This window comes from Amborella trichopoda, chromosome 5 (genome assembly GCF_054954075.1).
Source record: "Amborella trichopoda isolate Santa Cruz 75 chromosome 5, AtrichopodaSantaCruz75HAP2 v2.0, whole genome shotgun sequence".
In the NCBI taxonomy this organism is placed as follows: Eukaryota; Viridiplantae; Streptophyta; class Magnoliopsida; order Amborellales; family Amborellaceae; genus Amborella; species Amborella trichopoda.
The window spans coordinates 45,574,591-45,601,231 of record NC_142340.1 but is presented as its reverse complement, the minus strand read 5'-3'; the positions used below and the strand labels follow the sequence as shown (position 1 = coordinate 45,601,231).

At 35.9% G+C, this 26,641-nt stretch overlaps 2 protein-coding genes across 15 annotated transcripts in view; both read right to left on the bottom strand.

Moving 5' to 3' along the window:
* The window catches only part of LOC18431951 (P-loop containing nucleoside triphosphate hydrolases superfamily protein), a 33,153-nt gene extending 25,650 nt beyond the window's left edge, over positions 1-7,503 (bottom strand). For 3 of the 14 annotated variants that reach the window (XR_002280578.2, XM_020665901.2, XM_088868313.1), the window contains exons 1-6: positions 4,525-7,503; positions 3,858-4,035; positions 3,089-3,201; positions 2,809-2,910; positions 1,744-1,813; positions 1,208-1,263 (exon numbers count right to left, since the gene is read on the bottom strand). Coding sequence is in view for 5 of the 14 variants with exons in the window: in XM_020665901.2 (XP_020521560.1) it covers positions 1,208-1,263; positions 1,744-1,813; positions 2,809-2,910; positions 3,089-3,201; positions 3,858-4,035; positions 4,525-6,870 (2,865 nt within the window). In the remaining 9 variants the exon portion in view is untranslated. Of the gene's footprint in view, positions 1-1,207; positions 1,314-1,743; positions 1,814-2,808; positions 2,911-3,088; positions 3,202-3,857; positions 4,036-4,524 lie in introns of all 14 variants that reach the window. The other 11 variants (XR_016056496.1, XR_016056497.1, XM_088868314.1 and 8 more) reach the window with 7 other exon arrangements.
* Positions 7,504-14,325: 6,822 nt separating this feature from the next.
* LOC18431953 (GRIP/coiled-coil protein, putative (DUF1664)) lies at positions 14,326-26,280 on the bottom strand. Its single transcript, XM_011624201.3, has 13 exons — positions 26,106-26,280; positions 25,424-25,485; positions 24,472-24,546; positions 20,044-20,122; positions 19,499-19,569; positions 18,956-19,057; positions 17,961-18,050; positions 17,775-17,849; positions 17,655-17,687; positions 16,389-16,469; positions 15,397-15,456; positions 14,830-14,942; positions 14,326-14,652 (listed from the first exon to the last, which is right to left on the bottom strand). The coding sequence occupies exons 1-13, from the start codon at positions 26,158-26,160 to the stop codon at positions 14,616-14,618; spliced, it is 933 nt and encodes a 310-aa protein (XP_011622503.1). The 5' UTR covers positions 26,161-26,280; the 3' UTR covers positions 14,326-14,615.
* Positions 26,281-26,641: the final 361 nt, after the last annotated feature.

Genomic DNA, 26,641 nt, shown 5'->3' with positions numbered 1-26,641 from the left:
TGTATGCAATATGAATCAGCAGACGGATCTTCTTACAACTTTCTGAATCATTTTGACCAGAAAACCGAATGAAGAGTCAATGCCTATCTGATTCTAATAACTTTGACCAAAACCCTTGACCAAAACCCTTGTGGTGAATCTATAATTGGACACCAAAGAAGGAACTACCTCCTGCAGTCCTGCCTCTATGAAATAAAATATAAAGCAAGTAAAGAACTGCCTCCCCTTCCACAAGCACCTTCATCCCAGCAGCAACCACAGAAAAGAAAGGTGGAAGAGAACTGCTGATGGCAGATACATTGTCCAACAGGAAGAAGGAAATCCTCAACAAGGAAGTCAAGGCCTACACAAGCAGTGCCCAGAAGCTCCAGCTTTATTTCAAGGCAACTCTAAAGACCACATTAAAAATTCCCCCTTCCAAATCCAACCCAAATATCAGTCCCCTAATACTGTTCACCTGAAAAATAACCTAAAATACCTCCAAAAGTCCAAATATTCAATCAAATATTCAGATGCAAGAACCCAGATTACTGTCCAAAATTCATGTGTGAAAACCAAAATTAGCCTCCAAAGTAACAGGAAGACAATAATTACAAACCCGCCCCCCACGCCCCCAAAAAAAAAAAAACACAGAAAAAAAAAATCCCTCCATGCATCATTAAATATTCAACACCCACATTCAAGAGCTTAGGTTATGAATCATATATGAACTATTCATACGAATATTTGAGTTATTAGTGAGCATTACTCTTTCAACAGTTCCAAAATCAAGGTGATGACAAGCACAAAAATATGTCAAACACTGAATTTGTTAAACGGAGTGCTGCTACAGCCTGACATACAAACTACTGTAAATTCAAAAAGAGAACACCCCATGCAAAAGCCACGTTCACACAATTGAACCATAGAAACAATCAAAGGCGAACTTTTAAGTGGATATGCATCACCTAGGAATGACAGGAGTACAGTCTTCATGTTTTAGTACCTCATCTAGAGATGTAAATTCAAAAAGAAAGCACCCCATGCAAAAGCCATGTTCACACAATTGATCGATAGAAACACTCAAAGATGAATTCATAAGTGGATATGCATCACCTAGGAATGACAGGAGTACATTCTTCATGTTTTAGTACCTCATCAAGAGATGGGGGAAAATACTAGAAAAATAATACTCACTGTGGTCTTAAAGAGAGAGTAGAGGGTATACCTTTGCAGTTGCCCAAAATAGAGCAAAATCACCAACCCGCAGATTGCGGTCATCCACTAAGAGAAGGCACACATGCCAGCAACAAATGGGTCAATTGTCCGAACAGCTGCATATGTAATTAGTGAAAACTTAAAGCAGTGCACAAGCACTGCATTTTTCTACTTTTATGTACACCATGTCGCAATGATTACTCAGATGGGTAAATCTCACAAACAAAGAATGGGTATTATAAGTTTGTATTCTTCTAAACAAAATTCCCACCATCATTTCAAAACATGGCTAGACTGATATAAACTTCCTTTCAACTAAGGTTGGAGTGATATACAAACTGAGTAAAACATCTTAGAAGCACAAAATATCAACCCGTGAATATATAATAGAATTCGGAACGGATGATAGAAGACAAGCCAAAACGACCACAGGAAGAAAAGTATCAATAAATGATAATTTCCAGATGAGGCAACTTTCTCTAAATACTAAAACAAGAGAACTTAAATGGGTGATTAGCATGCAGTATATGGATAAGAGAGTCATACCAATAATGAAGGTAAATATCCCCTCCTCCAGGGTCTTCTTAAAAGCTTTCAACATGCTTGCACGATAGGCCTGCCATAATGCATCATTAGTGAAATGACTTTCCGAGCGCATATGCATTCAAAATGCTTCATACTTCACACCGATGAAAACTAGAGCAAGAGGTTCAATATCAAATTGACAGCTACTTAAAAATGTGAGGCAGTGATCTAAAACGGAAGATATGGACTCCAAATGATCCCTTGATGGCATTGCACAGTGTTTTAAAAACCGGAACGGTGGGACAGATTGTTCACCCACAGATCCATGTCAATCACTGGATCAGCGATTTGAATCAGCCTGAATAGACGATCCAAAAAATTCAAAATTAAAATAAAATAAAATAAAAATAATGGTTTATAGGGCCAACCCAAAATAGTTTGGGAAAAGGCTCTGAGGATGATGATGAATGGTTTATAGGGTGGAGATTTCAGGGGACCTAAGAAAGACAAGCTTAAAACAAGAAAAATATAAAAAATATAAAAAATAAAAAAAAAATAATATGTATATAAATATATATATATATATAAGTGGCGGGGTTTTGGGGGGGAACCAGGCTCAGAGCCATACCATTCCAAAACTTGTTTGGTCCTAACCAATTCCCATCCGGATCGGTGATCTAGATCAGAAATGCCAGATTTTAAAAAACTGGTATAGCAATAAGTTGTTCTCATGCCAACTTGCTAAAGATTATAAAAAACTGTACTCCATCTGTCCATCGTAATCAGAATGAGTTCCAGGAAAGGCCATCTTGGAGACACCATTATTTATCACATCAACAACCCACTATCAAATTATTCAAAATGGTCCCAGCATTCTTCCAATTTGTAGACATTGAACCTGGTAAAATGCCTAGCCCTAGGAAGCACTTGTTGCTTCCATTCCTTTCCAAACAAACAAGAGAACAGAAAATCAAACTGTACTTGGAAAAATACATAATACAGGCTTGATACACAAATCAAATCAGATCAGAAAGCAGACCTTTCTCAAACCATTCACACGTGATCACAAATGGAATCCAGACTCACCTCCTCCATCTCAGGTTCATAGCAATACTCCATCACCTTCCTAGTGACTCGCTTCTTGCTTTTCACTGAACTGGATGACTTGGAACCATCCACCTCCTCGACCTATGGTGAAAGGTAAAGGTCAATAAGCATGCCTTGCATGTATAATATTGGAAAAAAAAATTCAGTTATATAATACTAACAAACTTTATATTCGTCAGCATAATACTAAATACAATAAAATATTAAACATTAATCAGATGGATGGACAGTAACAGTCCAGAAAACTCAATCAAGACACCTTTTCAACTTCTGTCATAAAATAATCATCCATGGAATGAATCCGAGGGGCTTTTCCACCATTTGCAACCTCTAGATCACGTAATGCTTTTGCCACGTAGCTCTTTCCACTACCTAAAATCACATAACATAAAATTTAATTATTATAATAATCATTTTTTAGTTGGAAATTATCTGTGTCAAGTAATAATACCAGGCATCACATTCAACCACTTCTAGAAGGTACACTTCCAAAAGCAAGATATATATTCATTAAACACAACACGTGAAGCACATATCAGCATGCATGAGCTCCACATACATTTCTTCTTGTACAAAATTATAGCAAAAACAAACGAAAAAACAGAGGATCTATCCATTCTTACACTCTTTCTTGGGAATCATAAATATTTTTTGAATTATGAATAAAATAATCACCATAAATAATATTAAAATCATCATCAGGACAATATCATCAATATCACTTTCCAAAAAAATATTACTTTAAAAAAACATATCATCAATATCACTAATAATATCATGATCATTATTTATATTATCATTACTACCACTTCATAAACATTTTAGTACCATTAGTATTATTGCTATTTTACTATTTTTTATAGGTCGCAAATTTTATTTCATTTCCTAACTTTTTATGTATACAAAAACATTAACCTGTGGTATCATTATTATTATTATTATTATTAGCTCCAATAAAAAAGGAAAAGGACATGACTTTTCTGAAAAGTAAAATCAAATATTGACCAAACAAATTTTCAAAAATTCACCTGGAAGCCCACGAAGAATAATGACAAAATGATCTGGACGAGTAGATCGATGTGGATGCTTAAACAAAAGCGATGCATCAACAAACTTTGGCTTATCCGATTGAGTTAGCTTGGAATCAAAGGGTCTAGCATTGTCAATGAATTGCTTCAATGGGGCTTGATGGCTAGTTTGAGATCCCTAGAGTGCATAAAAAAGATATCAACAACCACAGCATATAAGTGATCACACATTATCAACTGAATACAAAATCAATAAGCATCAAGGCATGGAATTTATAAGACATTTATATGTAGAGGAAGTTTTATCCACAGCTATTAGTGTTGACGTAGAGGTTCCCAAAAAATTATGAGAATCCTCAACACAAATTCAATACACCATAGCCAGTGAAAGCCCAGAGACAACAAAGGCATAAACAACATCTGGTTGCTGCCTATAATACCTAAAGAAGCCCAGAAGAATCAGCTTCGAATTAGTTTATTATCATCTCAGAATCACTGACCACCATGCTAACCAAGACTTCCTAAAGTTCATGATGACCACAAAAAGTGGAAAACCATATCCATGGCACAAAGGATCGGCCGAACAACAAAAATCAAAATATTTCCCATGTCAAGACTCAACTGTTAAAAATACAATATACTTTTTATATCTAAAAGGAAACAATACCTCCAATGGAAAACCACTTGCAGCATTGTCAACAGGCTGTGGAAAAGAACAAGCTCCTGGAGGAAACTGGGCGTCTGAAAAAACATTAGCAGATTGCGCAAGAGATGAATGAAAAGCAACTGAAGTACTTTTAGGTGCTATAAAATTTGGCGAAGGTGCTGAAGCAGGAGCATGACCTTGAGATCGGAATAGAGTTGGTGGGTATTCTCCTAGAGATTGTGGCTGGGAAAAAGACTGAGGAGAATGAAACATCTGAGAAGCTCGGATGTGACTTGTCATTGCATGACCTTTAGGCATCACTGACAAGTCCCTTTGTCGATTATTATTTTGTGCGTCAGACGATTCAATCCCATGTATGTGTCGAGGTTCAAGAGCTCTTGTAACAGACGATGGTTGTGGGTGTTCCATCTGATGATTTGTATTATGTGTGCTAGCACCAAATCGTTTATCTTCCCCGGAAAAGTCAGATGGAACTGCTTGTAAGTTTTGCATTTCATGAGTTGGAAGGGGAGATCGAGAGCTATGTTGCCTAATCTCCATTGATAAATGGTGTTGGTGATCTTCTCCAGGTAAATGCGGCCTCAGCTGCTGCAAATTTTGTTCATGCCAGTAAGAATTACTTATTGGTTGCTCTGAGTTGTTCAAAGGAAGTTGGCCAAGATTTTGGGGGCCTGGAGGTTGTTGGCCTTGATCATTTTGTGTTTGATGCTTCTCATGATCTTGGGAAGCATGGTCCACAGTACGTGAAGGCCCATACTGCTGCTGCTCCATATTGCCATACTGCCTAACTAAAAGAGACGGATCCAGTCTACCCCACTTGTGGTAATTTTCTTCTTCTTGATGACTACCTACTGGATCATGGTTTTGCCTACTGGAAAAAACAGTTAAGTTTTCACCACTCCTCATAGATTCCATGCCTGAATGGACTCTTATGTATGCATCAGATGATATATTGTATTCTCCTTTTTCACTTTGATTGCCATGATCATCTTGTGTGTTCTCATTTTGCATATCGTAGAACGCACCCTCGCTATAATGATGACTGGATGGAATCTGATGGCTATCATGCAACTGATGTCTCAAAGGAAAGTGGTGACCATCATACACTCTATTCTGAGTTGATGGGTCCTGTGAGGAGAACACTGAACCACCTGAAAAACAGTTATCAAGCACACCTAACTGTTTTGGTGGCAATTTTATCGATGAAGAAGTAAAATGCATAGGGTTAAACTGATTCATATTAGGGGGGACACCTCCAATCGATTCATGAGGCAGCCCTACCCCAGAGCTCCTACGATGTTCAACTTTGTCACTCCAATGGTAAACGTTCCCTCTAAAATTATAGTCGGACCCAAAAACCCCACCATCGTCACAGTTTAGCGATTGATTCTCAGTACTTTCATTAACCCTCGTTCCCAAATGCTTGTCCCTTTCAACAACATTCATAGGAATCCTAGAATCAAACAAGCCTTCCTTCCCATAATGAAATGGGGGCTGCCTCAATGGATCTGAGTTCCCAATGTGACCACTGTGTGCCCTATGATACCTATTGAAATGCAACGAGTCTTGCTCGAATTTTATCATTCCTTGACCATAGGATTCAAGTGGCCTGAGATTGTTACTCTCAGGCGTCGGAGGAAAAGAACCCAGATTTTCAATCTTCATCTTCTTAGGAAATCTCTCAGGAAATGCTTCTTCTCCATATAGCCTGACCCCCATCAATGGATCCACCAAAGCGTTTCTTGACTGCATATTAGGCCCAGGAACCACATCTGTTTCAGATGGATTCAAACCTTGTGGACCTCGAAAACCCACTCCAGACTGCAAATTCCCCTCCCTCTCCAAGAACCCGTTTGCAAATCGGGATTCACTTCTATGGAACATATCCCCTCCACCTTGGTTGAAATTCGAAGGGCCACTATATCGATACTCTGCCTGCCTTAGATGTTCTTTTGGTTTCATCATGTAAGACTCGGGCAGTGATGAACCTGCGTGAATTTCATGATGGAAAGGGCCAGGAGCTGCCCGAATTTCATTATGAAAATAAGGCACCATTCTCGATGGTTGGTTGTTATAATGGGGAGGAACTGACAATATAGAACCAGTTCTATTTTCAAAACCAGGCATCATTGAATTATAGTCGTGCCCATGAGGATTGAAAACAGGCTTTGGACCATTGAAAGGATTAGGGTTTTGCATGTTGTTCGCTACATGCATTGGATGAGGCTCCCTAATCATATGACTGTGATTGAAACCATGGTGTTGTGAACAAAAGGGGAAATGTTGAGTTGAACAGATAGGGCAGAGATTACCTCGACCTGGTCTGAACCCCCAAGATTCATCCATGAGTATGAAATGAGAGGATTTCTACATTTATGCACAATGTGGAAGGAAGAACATTTGCAAAAATTAGGGCTCTAGAATTCCCAAGTGAGATAATTAATTACCTGAACAAGTCCCCTCCACTACAATTCCTCCAAGAATGCGAAAGCATAAAATTCTAATGCTTCGCGTAAAGAGAAATGCCCATCCAAGTTAGCGTTTTAAGAATCCAAAGCTTCTGCAACTCTAACAGTTGACAGGAGAAGAAATCTGGTTTCAGGTATCAAAACTTTTAGCCTGTAGGTCCTTTTAATCACTCAGACCTTCTGCAGCTCTAAAGGCCACCATAACTAGGGTTTGAAGAACGTTATCAGTTGGATGGACAGTTTGGCTTTTCTGCACCAGTGTTTCACAAACCCCTCATGAATAAAGTGGCGCTGAAAAATGGTTCCTGCAATTACGTTCCTGCAACTCTAATGGCTTCTTCTCTGTTTTGCAATAATTAGGGTTTCCTATAGTGAAAGCTCCTCAACTGTAATTGGCTGTATTTTTATTCTGGTGGGAAAGCTTGCGCTTTATAGCGAAAAGACGGATTGATATTGAAATTCATAGTAGTTAACGCCCCTATCCTCGTGTAATAACGTTATTTAGAAAAATGTTTACGTCAAAGTATTGGAAAACTTTTTAATCGATCACCTTCGCTTTTTTGCAAAAAAATAAAAAAATAAAAATAAAAAAAAATAAAAAATTGGATTTTAAGCCTTAGAAAAGTTTGTTGAAACATATTATTAAGAATGTCCATTTTGTTTTAAAAATAAATATTTACAAATTCATAAAATTTATATATTTGATGAGCTTCAATTTTATAATTGGTATTGAAAATTCATCTGAATGCCCAAAATACTTTTTAAGAACTCCAAAAGAGGCTTTACTGTGTTTTCATAAAACCTAGCCTTCTAGAAATTGTATTATTCGAATTTCTTTTTTCAAAAATTATAAAAATACTGATATGAAGTTTTTGAAGTCCCTTAAGTGTGTTCAATGGCCAAAAATACTCCCAAACCATAAAAAACCGTAAAAATAACTCCACATCTTGAAGATCTGAAGTTTAGCTAATCAAAGTACCCAAGTTTTTGCTCCTCTTGTCAAGTAAAAACTTCGATTTTCAAAATCCAAAGTTTTGTGTAGAAGGAAAATACATATACAAATTCAAATTTGTTGATGCACAAAAAATTCCAGTAACAACTTTGGATTTAAAAACTGCAAAGTTTGACGGACCATTTTTCTCTTTTCCTTTCTTTTTTTTCAAGTTAAAAAATTCAAATTTTGAGAATATGGAGTTTTTCTTTTTTAATTTTTTTTTAGGATAAATTTTTAGAGGTGATAATTTTTGTCAAGTAAAAAACATTTGATTTTGAGAATTCGAGGTTTTTTATTTTTTGAGGCATATAAGGGGCGAAATACCATAAAAGGAAATTAGTTTGAGAACTTTAGATTATCGAAATCCGAATTTACAGCATTTTTTGGAAAAATGAAAAAAGCAATTGCTTATGAATGTAATGTTTTTATCTTAGGGAGAGTTTGGGTAATAACAGTAAATTAAAAGGGTAGTTTCATACTTTTTTAAAACAACATTATAAATACAGGACCATATCACTAAGATAAATTTACGTATTGACACTATTAGGGGTCAATTACAAAAAGTGATCACGTTTGTCCCAAATACAAATGGCAGACACTATTATTTTTTTCGTAAGTTTCCCTCCTGTCTGGCAATGCAAATATCCGATAAGAGAAAGGCTAATTTTTTTCAAAATAAAAGAATTGCCCAGCATTTGAATTGTTGTACAACTCTCTAGGGGATTGAGGCTAAACCAGATAAAAAGGTTTAGTCGAGAGATTGAGAAATAGAGAGGTTGGTAGTTGGGAGAAGGAAAAGTCAGGTGAGAAAGAGACGGTAATCATAGCATAGAAAAGCTCGAGATAAAGAGGGAAACATGCAGAGACAAAGAGAGGTTGGAACTTGAGAGAGGAGTTTTTTTTGCAGGTGAAGGATATTGTTCTTGTTGCACCTTTGTATGCATGCAGAATACTCATTTCAGAGGGGGTGTTCCAGAGAGGCGAGGAAGGTGTTTTAGAGAGAGAGGATTTTTTGAATACTCAAGTGGTTTCTACTAATCAATCCTCATTATATAGAGAAAAAGTGGGGTTTTCATAAGTGGGAAGCGCTTCCTCATATAGAAGAAACAGTCTAAACACCACGTACTTCTATCTTATGTTTCTTTTCTCTATCATGTCCCTCTCTCTCTTCGCACATCTTTATTGGGAGCGAGAAACACTATCTATTTTTTCTCTGTAAGCTTTTTCTTATTTTCTCTCTCTAATCTCTTATCTTATGGGAGAAATAGTCTAAATGTATTTTCTCTCTCCTTTTTATACTGAGAGAAGGAAGAAGAAAATCTACTAATTTGTTGCTGTTAGTTTTTCTTTCTCTTCGTTTCTGTATCTTCTATTTTTTGGCTTTTATTTATTTTGTTTTCTTTTAGGGGAGGGTGACCAAGGACTTGCACTCTTTTGTAACTATAACACATTGTGGAATGGACAGGATGTGGGATTTGAATTGGTGGCAACTGGGAAGGGTATCATGTAATAAAAATTGGGGGGTTTTTGGTTAGATGTATTTAGAGATATGCCTCTTTCTCTATAACTTTATCATAGGTATATAGAGTTGTCCGGTATTTTGAACACCAGATAGTTCTTTTTATTTTGAAAAAAAGCTGCCCTATTATTGTTCGGTATTTGCATTGTCGAACAAGATGGCAACTTAGAGAAAATAAAAAATAAAACCGCGAGAGGGGAGTGTCACCTGTAATTTGAAACAAACTTGATCCCATTTTGTAATTGACCCCAATAGTATCCGTACGTAATTTTATCTATCACTAAAGCACTTGGCAAGGCTATGCTGCTTCTGCGTGATCTTGGCCCGGCTTGTTGCTTGCCCTAACAATAGCCCACCCCAAATCGGGCACCGCTATGAAGTGCAAAATGCAGTTTCAACTTTAATATCCATAACAATGGCCTAAAAATATTTTTGGAATTTGTTCATAAATATTACTTATTATATTATATGAAATTTAAAAATTATTATGCTCAAATCTCACTTTTAATGTACATTTTAATTTAAAATTGTTATAATTTGGATTGAACTCAAATTTTGGGTGCCCGTCTTCTCACTGCAACGCAAAACATAAAAATTTTAACCAAAAAGGAGCAAAATACCTCTAAAGTTTGTACAAATATTTTGATAAATGTTTTTATTTAAGTAATTTTTATTTTTATTTTGTACATATGTCTAATGCTAAGATATTGCCACTCCCAAGCAGGTCAGGCAGATTTCCAGCTATAGACAAGTCCACTATTTCTTTCCAATTAAATTAACAACTAAAAAGTTCGTATTTTAATTAGTTGAATTAAACCTTATCAACTAAAGAAAATTTAACCGTTTATTTCTGATTAATTCAACTGAGCACATGATGGTTTTTTTTTTTTTGCTTGAATTAGACTAATCTGTAACCCAATTTTCAGATATAAGGTTTGGAAATTACCAAAACCCAATAATCGATAAAAAAAAATTAGAAAAATGAAATACTTCAAATTAGTTACTACTGATGATTTCACAATATGCTTCAACCCTATTTTTCCTTAAAGTTCGAGTGTTTATTCAAGAAAAGTCCTTCGATGAGACCTTAATAGCATAGGGTTACATAGTGAAATAATTTATGAAATATCCTCTATTTATTGAGGAGAATAAAATACAAAGACTAATCTATTATGAACACTGCCCTTGACTTAGTTCATCCATTTAATCATATTTACACATTTAAATCTCAAACAAGTGAACGAGACTAAATTCACAAGAATAATACACAAATATTTATAAGACATTCGGGAAAAGTTATACATTCAAAATAAATTGATTGAAGCAACAACTCTAAATGTTGATCACAAGAAACGAAAATAGAGAGATACAGAAAATGGAGGGAGTGACAGGTACAAAGAGAAAAGAACTAGTGTTGGTTTTTTTATTTTTTTAAAGCTTTTTTGTGATCCATTCCGGACCTCAAATTTGCCTTACAAAACGTTTATACAAATTTAAAACACTCTTAAGTAGTACATTTGGAACTCTTTTAACGTTTGGCACAACAATTTAAACAAAGAAAACGTGATTATGATTAATAATAGAGTACTTCAATTTTTAATTTGGCGGGTGTTGGAAAACAAAAAGTCTTCATATACTACATCGACTTGGTGAGAGAGATATATGAGGGAGTACTAATTAGCATACAAACAACTAATGGAGATACGAGTGAGCTTTCAGTGACAATAGACCTACATCAGAAGTTAGCATTGAACCTCTATCTATTTGTCTTAGTTGTGGACAAGTTAAGTAGGTACTTACAAGATGAGGTATTTTGGTTCATATTGTTCGCGGATGACATAGCTTTGATAGATGAGACCCGAAACAGCGTCAAAACAAAATTAGAAATTTGGAGGGATGATCTAGAATCTAAAGGTTTTAACATTAGTTGGACAAATACATAGTATATAGAATAGAAGTTTAGTAATAGTATGATACAGACGATGAAGTAGTTAAGATTGACAGCAAAAAAATACAAAAAAATAACACACTTTCGATATCTTAGGTTGATAATTCAGGAAAATAGAGAGATTGAGAAAAATGTCACACGTAAATTAAATTTGGATGGGCGAAGTGAAGATGTATAACCGGAGTGTTATATAATCGTTGCATATCAATGAAGCTGAATGACAAGTTCTATAAGACAATTGTGAGACTAGTTTACTTTATAGGGCAGAATGTTGAGCGGTCAAAAAACAACATACCTATAAAATGAATCTAATTGAGATGGTGATGTCGAGATGGATGAATAGTAAGATATATAATTCAAAATAAATATATTGGGGAGTATTTAAGCATGACGCCAATAGGCGATAAGATGAGAAAAAGTGGAATTAGGTGGTTGGCTATGTGTTCGCATACTCAGTACAACACCTCTTAAGAAGTGCAAGTTAATTCAAGTGGAAGGCTAAAAAGAACAAAAGGTTGACTTAAAATGATATGGTTGGAAGTAATAAAAACAAATATGAGGACTAGTAGCCTCACTGACGCTATGACCTTTAATAGCAAAATGACAAATTAAGATTCGTATAACCGACCCCAACTAATTAAAAAAAACTTTAATAAAGATAATAACGACAATATTCTTTATATACCATTTTTACCTATAAAAAGCACAAATTAAAGCATACAATGCACATTCTATTGCTAGTGTGTATGTATACACACAAAACTTTCACCTTTCACCTCTCTCTCTCTCTCCCCCTTGAATCAAGACATTTTTATCCTCCATCCTCCCTCTACCACATTTTCAAGAGTTTTATAAATGTCGAGTGACGCCGTGTGATCTCCCTCATAAAATTTATTTGGTTGGATGAATTCCCCCTTTTATTGCTATCATGTTGTTCATGGAAAAGATCTAAGTAGGAAAACAAGGCATTTTTCAACAAACGAAATATTTCAGTGGTATTTTTTAAAGGAATTGTATAGAGCATTTACCTTTTATATAGAGTGGTCATAATTCCTTACAACTATTTTATGTGTAATTTGATAGCTTGGACGTGTCATAAAGTTCGAATTTTTTTTTTTCGAAATTTGAGCTTGATCAATGGAATAATTGCAACCACCCAACTTTACATCCAATGGTCAAGATTATTGTGACCGTATGAAAGATAAAAGGTAAATTCTATACTTTTCCTTTTAAAATCAGTGTTTAAAAATCACTAATCCAGATTTGGAATTGACTTATTCGAACCGGTTTTGAAAGGTAACGGCCTGGTCTCTCCGAAACCCCCTATTAATTATTCTTTTTATTTTTTTTAACTTGTCTAATATTTTTTTATGTTGTCCCTAACTCACACCAAACACCAACAACACCCCCTCCGACCCCACTAAAATGATGATATTACTGAATATTATAGAAGCAAATGTATTTCTAATTGTAGAAGTTAGCGACCATGTTTGATAAGATCAAATCGTACTATGATATAACTTAAGAACCGCTTAATATCTCAATCCTGAAGAATTCAGCTAGGGCTTGAAATTTCCATGATACTAAAAATTGTATCAGGCGGCATTCTATTTTCCGTCACTCCACGACGGGATGCAGTTTGCTCTCTCTCTCTCTCTCTTTCCAAAATAATGTCTTCTTGTTAGTAAATCCATCCAAACCACTATCTTTTATTTTGTCTCTCTCCTGATCCACCATTTTCCGGCAATTTATCTCATCGGAAAATATCCTAATTTGCAAGAAAAGCTACCCACCTTGTCGAAAAAATTATTTGAATCGGTTGAACACTGACTCAAAAGTACTGGAAAATGGACCCTCACTGCCTGCACTAACTAGAAAAGTGACCCAACTAATCGAAAAAGTCATCCACTTCCCCAAAAAAGTCACCCGCTTGGCCGGAGAACAAACTTGATTTGCCAGCAAAGTAATCCCCCGCCAGAAATTTCTGTATTTTAGAGGGAATTCGAGCTCAAATTGCCTAAAACTACTCCATTTTTGCTGGAGTTTGTACAACACCGGAATTTGTATAAGCACGGCCACAAATTTGTATAAGCACGGCCATATCATCAATGGAAAGTCCTGCTAAATAGTAATCTCCTATAGGGAAATCGCATGAAATTTGGCCATGAAACACGTGAAGAGCCATTGTTTATTCGCCTTTGATCTCTAAGATATAAATAGGGATTGGCCGTTCCGAAAGGCAGCCATGGCCACTTCCAAAATTATATATCAGGTTAGTATCTATTTCAGATATATCTGAAAAACCCGCAATGGCATTATCCAAAATTTTGAATATTCAGATTTTGTTTTTGTCATACAGACCCTTACATATTTTATTTATTTACTTTTTTGGGATCACCAATTTGGATGCAATCCAATGTCGATTTATGGGGTGGACGATCCACCCCACCCATCCGGGATTCAAAACACTTTGCGCATAAATGCCAAAAATGCCATTTTTTAGGAATGTGTGGGAGAAATCTTTCAAGGAATAATAAAAAAGTGCGGTTTAAGGTTGCAACCTTAAACAATTCAATTAAGGTTCACCTCCTAATTTTACTTGATTTTGTTGTAAAAAAATCGTAGAATTATCTTAAAATCTATTTTCATATCTAATTAGAAAATTTTAAACTCCAAAAATGGTTAAAATCCAAAAGATCTATAAACATATGAAAATCTTGAATATGGACGGTCTCGATAATGTATTGCAAGGCATTATTTCTGAGACTTAAAAACTTTTTTTTTTTAATATTCATACATCTCGATGTCGAGATTATCACATAGAAGGTTTTCCAACATTAAAACAACCTTGCCGATAGTTTTTTGAGGTGCATTTGTAATTCAAGGTTGCAACCTTATAGAAACTTTTCCCATAATAAAAACCATGAATTCTCATCACACATACATTTCTTCCTTCATATACGTTTGATCAATCGATCATGAAAAGCTAACATAAAATTGCTTCCATGGATTTATTTTTGCCTGTATCCAGCCTTCTAGGGCTGCTATATACTGGCAAATTCTATACATGAGCCTTCCAACCCAGGTCAAAAAACAAATAAACTCCAATATTCTTCACATTAGGAATACAAATTTCTCTCTCTAAAGAGAAACTGGCATCAATCACAAGTACTTGATGGAAGCAGTCATAGAAGCAGTCCTGCCGAGAGAAAAAGCTCCATTATCAGTAAAAAGAAAAGGAGACATTTTCTTTCCTGTAGATACTCAAAAGAGAAATAAAGCATGAAATGGAGGGATAGCTTTCTTCTTTTATATAGTAATGCTTACGAAGTTAAAGATGAAGAAAAGTGACTGGCATGGGAATTGTATCTCAAACCTGTTGAGGCATCTAGGGTTCTTGTCCAAGCTATCGAAGTTGTTTTCGTGGACTGCATTTGTCTTGGATATGTCGATGTTCCCAGACTCAATATCTGCAATACCTTGTAGACCCTGTGGGGGGAAAGAACGGAAATAAATCAAACTAAAAATCAATTGAGTTCATAGGCGATAGGACAATAATTTCGACAAGCTTTAAAAAAGGAATCCTATGTTAGATCTCCCATGCTACTAGTAACAGTGTCTAAAAACAGGGACTCAAGCTTGGATTTGCCAGGGTCCAGAGCCTGAGTCACCGAGTCAAATTTGCCAAGGCCTAGGGCAGTGATGTTCTAACACAAAATATAGGGTCTAGGATCCAACTCGAGGCAATTTCCAAGGCCTGCCTCTGTACTTGCCAGAGACATGACTGAAGCAGACTCATGCAAGTCCCGAGCCGGGTCGGCAATTTTTGTAACTGTCCTAGTTAGAGAGAGAGAGAGAGAGAGAGAGAGAGAGAGATCTAAACTTGAAAGTATAGACTGAAATGGGACTGAGAAGAACAATTTTTTTTAAACAAACATCGTACCTTCACGGTCTCACTCTTTGGAAGTTCCAAAGGGCGCCTGTTTGCAGGTTTAGGTAGGCCCTGTGACAGTAAACCAGATATAAGAAAGTCACAAATATCATCAACCCTAAACCACATATAGGAAAGTAAAAACTATGCTACACCAAGTTCATTACAACTCGAGAGACTCCCCATTACCGATACATCTACACTCACAAATGTTATCAACCCTAGAACACCTATAACAACACAATAATCAATAGAAGATGCTACACCAAGTTCATTACAACCATAGTTATTGGGATCACCCAACCCAAGTGGCCATCGCACACTAGAATTTCGCAGCAGGAATGGGATCTTTAAGGGATCTCTATTTTTGAATTTTGAGATCTCAATCCAACATCTATGCCCACTACTAGGGATCTCAATCCATACCTTAAGGATCAAGATAGCGACTAGAGTCATGATTCTCTTTATTTACAGCCAACTAGCAATTCAACTGGCTATAGCTACAGAGATCCCTAACCGTTTAATGTCATAAGGGAGATCCCTAAAAGGTTGGGATCTCAATTCCCAAAAGGTTGATCTCAATCCACAACACATTAGGACCGAGACCCCAAGCATATGCATTCTAGCCTTCCATGATTCCCACTCCCGATCCCAACAACTATGTTTACAACTCAAGATAAATAATAAAGTATACATTCTCCCCATTCATGTTCTCATTCTTTAATTTTTCTTTTTGCAGTGGACAAAGCAATTAGAACAGAGTATTCTGGAGCCATTTGATTATTTTTTCAAATTCTAACACACCAACCCAGAAAGCGTTTGGTTTAAGGAACTCTATGAAACTAGTTCCAAGTAACCAGTGTGATTATGTTTTCTGAGAGACGCAGGCCAGACCAGCTCCTGTCTACTATAATAGCTCAATGCAAAGGCATGATTTGTAACTAACTCAAAAACCATAGAAGGTAGGAAAACAAAACCATTAACCTCGTAACTTTCGAACGAACCTGGAAAAATTTGGCCATTTCAGGATCTTTTGCTCCTCCAACAAACTGGCACAAGTACAACACTCCAGCATTTGCATAGTCCTGTTAACAACAATTCATCAGCTGCCTACAAAAGAGGAAGGCCAAGGGAATATAAAAGTCTACTGTAAATCAGGACGCTGAATGCTAGAGAAGCTGGAAACTGAAAACATATTTCAATCAGGAAATGGCAATGGGGACCAAAAGAATTGGTGCCAGTTAATATCCATGATGCTGAATCCTAAAATATTTGTTTGATTGTTTCTTTTCTTTCCCTGACAGGAATGGTGACACATCTGTTCTCTTAAGAGGGATTCCAGTTTTCACTAACACAAACATATGTAGATAGTTGCTTCAGAACTTTGCTTCAGCCCGGAGCCTAGTAAAATAGAGCCTATGTTGCAAGCTCAAATCAGACGATTGCCAAATAAAATAAACTTAAACTCTTAAAGGGAAATCAAAGCAAAATAAACACACCTTAACTGAAGACCAAGCTTAAAAAAAAAAGAAAAGAAAAAAGGTTCAAATAGCATAGAAAAATGATCAAAACATAAACAACAATTCTTCGCTCAAATCTGGAGTCTTAATAACACAAACTAACCCACGATCTGACAAAATCTATGTTAACAGAAGGAAAACAAAAATTATCATTTATTGAACCTTTTTTTATTTAAAGATAAAAAAAGCGATGCGGATCGAGCAGATATATAAACAATTAATTTTTTTGAAAAGGGATGGTCCAGATAATGCATTCCAGCACCATTTTCATGACTTGAAATCTTTTTTGTTTTTCCTCATATCCATACATCTCGAGGTCTAGGTGATAAATTTGAGAGTTTTTCAGCAACAGAATAACCTTTAATGATGGGTTTTTGAGGTGCACCTTACTTCAATAGTATAAAGTTAACACCTTATATAAACTTCTTCACACACACAAACACACACACATACACACACACATATATATACATGTATGTATGTATGTATGTATAGGGAGTTCAGCAATAGGAATCAATCTAGTGATGCAGCGTTGCACTCGTCAATTGCTAACCAATCAAGCCAAGCCCAATTCATAAAATCCTTTCAGATAGACTGAGAAGGAACATGCAGTACTTATTACAGGGGCTGTGGAATATCTTAGCATCGTGGAGGTCAGAGAATATCTAAACAATCATAGTATAGCTTCACTGAAAACGGCAAATCTCAAGGCACTGCTCAACTATCCATGAGAAATGAAGAGAGCCGCACCTGTTTGTCCTCCAAGGAACAAATCTTCCCATCCTGTGACAAGAACAGTGTGATTAGAAATGGAATATAAACCATCAACAACCCTGTAAGTTATTCGTCCCAGATAAGTAATAAACTTACCAGACCAGAAACCATTCTCTGCAGAGCATCTAAGTCAAAACCAATTAATTTAAGATCATTGCTGATCCCAGCAACCTGTTTAACATATTTTGCAATCATCAGAAATAAACAAGTTCATCTTAAGCAACCTAACCAAATCAGAATATAAGGAATTATCCACGCATATAAAGCCCACACTAATGCTACCTCATTTTGTATTGATTCTGTCATTTTTTTCTGACTATCCAGCTTGTTATTCAAGCCCTCAATTCGCTGTGCCAATTGCTTCTTTGCGGCCTAATCAACAAAGGATGAATGTTAGTATTAAACATCTCTCAACCATTCTGAATATCTGTAATACCAAATCAATCAGTGTCTGAAGGCCTGCATCTGATGATGTCCAAAACTAAGGGGAACTCTAACCATCGTTTGCAGTTTCACCAATTAAAACTTTTAAAAAGAACCTAAAATCCAAGTTTGGATTGTCAGGAAACTAGCAACCAGGCACGTCGCACAGAAGACAGTCTCTAAATGCTACAAGGACACTAACATTAAAATTTTACTTACACGGTGGAAAAAGGTCCCTTCCCGTGTGAACTATTATTTCAATTCAAAACTTAATAACGATTATGTGAATCTACAATGAGAAAATTCAGTTTAGAGACTCCACATAGTATATTAACAATCATAGATATTTGGAAGTAATTTTTTTGTTTCTTGAAAGATTATTTATTTAATGAAATCAAATATTCAAAAAAATTATCAAAGAAAAAAATTCTACTTTGTTTTTTCTTTTAAAATAAGTTTCTGGTAGATGACCTTATCTCCAAGTATCTTAAAGAACATACAAAAACACCAACACTAATTTTAAATGCCCCATAAAGTACACAGAAGAGTGCCCTATGCTGTTAAACATTTGAAAATCTAGAGGAGGAATATCACAAGGAACCACCTCTAGACAGAACAAGCATCAATCTCACTACAATATGAAAAGGGGATGAGACAAGAAAGCAGACCCACTTTTAGTGAACATCCCAATCCCGAAGGATTTTGGATAATTCAGTGTCCACACAGAGAACAGAAGCAACAAGTATGCCATTTTTTGTTGTTTGGAAACATTCAAACTGAAATTAAAGCAGTGTAATTTAGAAAAGTGCCCTTTGAATGAAGAATGTCTGCTAACTATGATGTTTTAAACATACAGCGAGAGCTGAAGAGACTTGTTCGAGATGCTTTGTCATGTTTGCTACAGCATTTGACATGTTACGCTTGGTCACATACATCATATCAGAGAAGGAAATCCCCTGAACAATTACAAAACAAGCAAGAAATTAGTCACTGCAGAACATTTTAGATGGCTTACCAACAAAAAGTTAGGAAATTAGAAACTTTATCTAAGCAGCTGAAACTCAAAACCGAAAGCTCTCAACTAAATAAGATGGTTTTTACCAGCCAACTAGATAGGTGGTTTGAAATTAAATTTACAGAGCAAGTAAAATAAATTGTCACCAACAAACATAGATGGCAACGGTCACCACTGACAAATTTCTATGAACAGTGAACCTCAGCAGGTCTAAAAGAAGAAATCTAGAGACACATAGGCTGACAAGTGATTAATAGGTTGTTTCCATCCATGACAATTTTAGGATTCAAATATAAGTGAATCCTTTAAGAAATACATTCCAGTTCCAGTTCAGATTTCATATACGAGGGAAAAAAACATATGTATGAGAAAAAAGGCATACTTTCCACCACATGTAGCAATAACCCAAGGCCCCTAAAGCAGCAGCTGGCATCACAAGTGTTGCAATGGTCCCTGATGAAAGAAAAATTAACATCGACTATAGAAGAATATAAATCATAATAGTGCTGCAAAGAAGGAGAAGTAAATATTTAACAACCAAATCCATAAATAAATTGCAACTACTACTCTACCCCATGCGACAGATGGGCACATAAATGAGAGAGAAAGACGGTTACCTATTTGAAAGTAAATATCTAGGACAAAAATTATATGTGGGAAGAAATGTTAATGCTTATAATTTATTTTGAAAACATAAGTTTTAAATTTTGATTCTATTTATTCAAGCATTTATGTGGTTATTGAGAAGAAACTAGTGATACACATATACACAAATCTATAATTTTTCCCAACTTGAAATGAATAGGACAGACTTGGATCCTGGAGAAAGCCATTAATACAGTGCAGGTGATAACTTCAGACAAAGATTTATTAAAGGAACTTTCAAAAATTTGTTGATTATGTTTCAGAGTTCCAAAAAGTGATTACCTTGGCTTGAATTTCCATTGAGAACTGTAATAGGGCGTGCTGTGGCCAAGTGTCGAACCTCCAGCGCTAGACGGCGGACCTACATCATTCAAGTGGAGAAAATTCACAACTTACTTAGCTATATATAGAAAAATAAGGCATCATACACATAAAATAGACTTTTACGAGTAGAAAGACTCCCATAAGTATCTACTACCACTAGGCAATACCACATGTATATATCCAAGCAATGGCTGTTTCGCTACTAAGCACATTCCCCCATAGAAATCGGATAATTATGACACTCACAAAACAGATAAATACCATAGAACATATTGAGAGAAAAAAACAGCATCAATTCTTGCCTCCACATCCCCAATCAAGAAACAAATAGGAACAGCACACCATGTGTCCCTTGGGCCCTCTATATGTCACAAGATATATAAGGTTGGAAATACTGAGCTTATCTCTTTCTCATAGCCAAGAGGGAAGCAAAATGAATCATCATCATCATCATTTTAGCCTTTTCCCAATTAATTGGGGTTGGCTACATGAATCTTGGTTCTCCATTCTGCTCTATTAAAGGCCAAATCCTCAAGTGAGGCCATTAGTCCCCATATCTAGGGAAGCAAAATAAATAAAAGACAGGAAGCTGCTTTGACTCTCTTGAGTCATAAACGAGCTTACAGAAATTGCTCAAACAATACACCCAGCTTCATATAGATAAGAGGATCTACAAGGTCATGGAGTATAAATGACCAATATGGGAAACTACCACTTGTACAGATAACGGTAACAGTTCACACTACCAACATAATATAACCCTTACATGTTACAAAACATATATAAGAAAAAGAACACGATAAATTTTGCAATGGTACATGTTCGTCAACTGAAAGTTTGACATGTTAACTCTCCACACTCGAGAACAAAGGACACATCTGACAAGGTCCATCCTAAAAACAACAAAAGATTCACCATCATAATGATTCAAAGTACTTCTTATCTACAAGCAATGCTTTTTTTTGGAAGAACACTTTATCAAACTTAGATGGAAAGGAAAAACTCCATCAATAAAAGTCTCTCCATAGAGAAAATATGCAAGTAAGGGACGGGGGAACTTAATGAAATTTATGCTTTTTTTTGGAAGAACACTATATCAAACTTAGATGGAAAGGAGAAACTCCATCAATAAAGTCTCTCCATAGAGAAAATATGCAAGTAAGGGATGGGGGGACTCAATGAAATTTTAAATACACTCTAAGAGTTCAATGGGCCATAACAGCAGGTGGAATCCTGATGCTCACCTTTGAGAGTAGCTCCACTGCAAACCCAAGCCAATCGGGCATATCAAATATCTCTAGAGACATGATTGTGTTACAGGTTTTCACAGGGCTTGAGAGTACCAGCATCAAATGAGACAAAGGTAAGTAGTCTCCTAAAAGTCCTCGGGGCCTTCTCCCCTTTTTCCTCAAAATGATTAATAGAGGGTGAGTCACATTACCATATGTGAAGAGAGTATCAACCTGTTACGACTTCCCCGAAATATAACATTAATCATTGCAACACAAGGAATGATCTTGCCCTAACATGTGCCTATTATTCTTTTTTTTCTTGTTTTTGAGAAATGAGCATGTGCCAAATATTCAAGGACGTCAAAGACTCAAAGTGGATCACATTTTGATCAATTGCAACTTCCAACACTTCCAAGTATAGCAGAGAAGTCTGGTTAAGAAGACAGCAATTTTAAATTAGTTTATAGTGGTTTAGGTTATGCCTAATTCATTTTCTAGCCTTTTACAGGCTTTGAGAGGTATCATCCATAATAGAATAGGCACCTTCATATGCTGGTCAGCACACTATTAGAAATGTGCGGTAGGATATAAAAGCAGACCAACATGAATCACCTATGTAGAGACAATAGTCGGCATTATCTTAAGGAGCTCATCGTATTAACTAGACAAAAACATGAAAGATATTTCATAGAGAAATGTAATGGTAGTCAAAAGCAACCGAATAGGCTCTCAGAGCTCTAAGACAGCTGCCTCGAAGTAAGGCAGGTCAACTCTGCCTCAAAAGGAGATGCCTAAGGCACTTGTCAATAAGCAGCTAGATGCCCACCTAGGAACTTGGATTGCCTGGTAAAAAGTTACCTTCAGGTAGAAATTAAATTCAGAACAAGTTGATGTAGAAAACTAATGCAAGAATGCCTTGCTTTCTTATGAAGCTCTATTGTATCTGCAGCCATCTCCTAAACATTTAGCACAAGTTGAACATGAAAATATCGGTTGTCCTTGCAGGAAAGCGTATTTGTAAAGTTACACCCAGTTAAAACAGATGAAAGAATATAAGCTTTGTTATAGTATGATTAGTAATGCTGGACAGTGTGATATACCAGGCACCTACTTTTCGGTTCATAAGCAACTAAGCTAGTATGATTACTAGTGATGGACAGTGTGATATACCAAGCAAATCCTTCTAGCTTCATAATCAACTAAGCAAGCTGTAGACACCCCCCTAGAAATTCTGGCTAAGGGACTTCCTATAAACCTCAACTTCTAAGTCCTAAGACCACACTAAGCCTAATGAATCATAGTGAACCTAGACTCATTATAATTGTCCGAAAGTCACCCAAAACCTATCCTAATACCCCAATATTGTAATCTTAGATAACCCTGAGGCTTGAGCCTACTGAAACATAGAAAACTGACCCAAACACCAATTCGACACCTAGAAACCCAAAACCGAGACCTTGAAGTCCTAGCCTTGTACACCCTTGCAAGGTAACTCAAATTTAATCAAATTTGGTTCTAAATTATAGAGGTCACAAGCTTTCTAATAGTCCAAGAATTGGTTGAATCTAACTTAGGGTATAAAGTTATGGCCCGAACAAAATTGTTCAAGAAAATGATGATTTGGTCTTTTTCCCAGTCACTGCCCGTTTTGTTTTAAAGATATTTTGTTATGTAATTTGTTTTCCCCTACCTCTTCTGTACTCTGAGCACCCACTTGTGGGCTGCTTACACCATATAACAGTGGTTCTTTTTGTACTTTTGTTCTATTTCAATACCTAAAAAAACAAATTTAATGATTTGGTCCCTAGCACGAGCCTCGGCCACTCATGGACCGCACCAGTCTCCACAACTCGCACAGGCCCAATGGGCCAGAGTTGGTTCAGACCTTCTAGAAACTCCCCGCGTAAGCTTCTTGAGGGGGGTTTTGAACAGGATAACTCAAAAATGACATTTTTACCCCTTCACACTTGGATCAAGGCTCTAATTTCAATCCCTCAAACATCAACAATACCCCTGGGCTAGGTCTATATTAACCCCTCTCAATAATTCCATAAAATCATCTCGAAATCCTGAAAAATCCCTAGAAAGCCTAGAAAATTAGGAAAATTAGAAAATTCGTCAAAAAATATTCAAAAAATAGGAAAATTCCCAAAACCCCTAGAAAATTAAGAAAAACCTCTAGAAAATCAGGGAAAATTCCGAGAAAATTCTCTTAGGCTCTATAAACCCTAGATCTAGGAAAAAACCTAAGCTAGAGACCCTACGCCTCATATTCTTTCAAATATTTTCTACAAAATTCCCCCAAAATCAAAAACTAGGAACAAGATCTCCTAGATCCAAAACCTTTAAAGTCGTTCTTTAAGAAAGAAAAAGAATGCACCAAAGGTGTAAATCAACCCGCAGTCCTGATACAAGCCCCAACTCTGGGTTTTTCAAGGTATGTAATCTTCCTTTCTCCTTTATTTATATCTTTATTTTTTTTGTTTATTTCTTGATTCCTTAGTTTAATTTAGAATTAATAGCTTTGTATGATCTCGTAGGTGAGATTTACAGCTGTTGTTGCGAGAGTGCCAGTAGATCCATAAAAGGTCTGACCTGTCAAGATTTGTACCAGTTTTGGATCTATAATTTGAGCGGCCCCATTTCTCTATCGATTTATCAATTTTTAATTCGTTTTGCATGAATTTCAGTTGATCTCACATTAGAGATCAACGCAGATTCGTGCATAAACACAAGTATATATATAACAAAAGATATCACTATTAAGAACATTGTAACAAATATGCCATATTATCATGCATTTATGCAATGGATGACTAAATGTCATAGTGAACACTCCTCAACAGCCTATGGAAACAATGACTTACCCCACTTTTAAATATTGAGACATGTCAAAAAAAAAGTAAAACAAGTACCCAAGGAAAGAATTTTCCAATCTAATATTTTGATGCCCTTATATTATTGATCCCAATGACAATTCAGTTATCGAACACAAAAAACCTTTCAAGTAAAGAGTGTACTTATGTAATATCTTAGATAAAAAAGGATGAGAAAAAATGAATAGTAGAAAAAGACTACAGAATATTTCATTTGTGTCCTCCAAGTTTGCATCATGAATTTAATTTTTCCTTATACTCTGGGAAGAACATATTACCTGAGAAGCAAGAGCATCGGAGTGGTCGGCATCAGCATTCTTCTCCCCAGATTTCTCTAATCCCTTAACCAATGCCTGCTCCAATAAAACAAAAGCAGGTTCTGAGAGTATATTCAGACTAAATCCAAGTAGACTGACTACAAACCAAAATATAATATCCAAAAGTCACGAAGAATATATGATTAATTTGATGTAAAATAATAATAGACGGGGAAATTTATCAAAATACACCTAATAGATGGGCTATTTGACATTTTAACCAAATAGTCTGATTTAATTTCAAAAAGCCCATCACAATGCACATGATCGTGGGTTGGAATAGTTGAAAATGTGTAAATATTAACAGTAAGGTGTATTTTGATATTTTCCCAAATTAATATTCTATCAGCTTCTTCTATTGTTCACTGTTCATTTTACCAATACTGCATCATTACCAAATGCAACCAATAACACTTCTATCCATTGGAAACAATTAATGAACAAAATACAATGAACATAACCACCAATTTTGCTAGTGATAAACCAGTATAAACTCCGAAATCAAGGGTACTCAGGCCACAGGAGTCCTATATCCATTAGAAAAGAAACCTGTGCACCGAAACACTCTTCATACTGTTGCCTCCAAATGGAGCTACAAACTATTCCTTTCCGATCTTTATATCTCATTTTGAATGACAAGCCAGTTTGACAAAACATATGTTATTTTTGGATATTTGAATATCTGAATAAAGGCACTGTTGGCTTTCTATATTTTTCAAACTACTTATTATCATGATACGTGTTTTTACGTGTGTTCGAACATCAAACCATATTTTAGAGTTTTTATAGAATTTATATTTCTGACTGTTTGGTCATAAAAAATTGCATTCATATGAAACTAACTTTACATCAGGAATTTCATCTATCTGTGATCAATCATCGCAAGTGAAACAATAATATAATTACTGCTAACCTGAAGATCCGCCAATACATCTGATAATTTTCCATTTCTCAACAGTACTGTGCCAGTGAACCCTGTAAATCCATCCCGCCAAAAAATCAGAAACAAAATAGTACCCAGAATAATTCAAATAAATCTGCAACTAGAAGTCCAATTAAATCCTGAAAAATGATGCGTCAAAAAGTTCAGATAAGGAAAGGACTAGAGAGCAAGTCTGAGCAAGAATTTTCAGGAAAACGGTAAAAAAAGAAACACCAACAAAATAGACCACATATTTCTTATATACCAGACAAATACTGGTAACTGGAAAAATATTCTATCAATCCAAGAAAAACAACAAAACACACTAAACTTATTCCACCAGATCAAAATCAAATTTTAGACGTCCTAAAATCCTTCTATAGACCCAAGAATAATAATAACCTTAACTTGGTGCACTCAAATTAAGAAATCCATTCAAAAACCTAAGATACTAAAAAAACCAGTATATCCAGGAAAAAAAAAAGGAACACAAAACTAAAACCACTCCAACAGATCAAGGAACTAAACAAAAAACCTAACGTTATTCTACCAAGCCAGCACACTGATGTCAATATCCTAAAATTCACCTATCCATCATTACTCCAGCAAATTTACTCTCAGAAACCATGGCCAAGAGATGAAAAAATAAAAACTCGAACACAGGCAAAAGTACCTGCTCCAACGAGTATGATGATCCTGGAAAGCCCCATTCCAGCCTGCATCGCCATTACTGGAACTGAATATCAGCTTCCTGATTTCTGAGTAATAAATATTCGAAACCCTAATCTTGTCAGAGCTTAGACCGCAAATCCCCAAGCTTCAGAGAAGAGGGTAGGGCCTGCTAGGTCAAAAGCAGTTGAGCAGGATTAGCGCCATATATAGGTTCCCCTCTTAATTACAGTCTATCGAGCCCTACGGTTAACATTGGGGCTGGATTATAGCGTAAATATCGACGATACGCTCCTGAAAACCTTTGAGAACTATTTCACATCTAAAGGGTGCCGTTTGTATAGAGCCCAGACTTTGAACAATCAAGTTACAACCCACCTTTAAATAGTGTCAAGAAATGTGGTTTTAATGCTGGAATCTTCGTTGATAGCCTTAAAATATATTTTTATATTTATCTATAAAGTTTAAAGCTTAAAAAATAATGTAAATCGACATATCTATGAAAACGTGAAAATTGACGATCCAAAAATGTGTTACAAA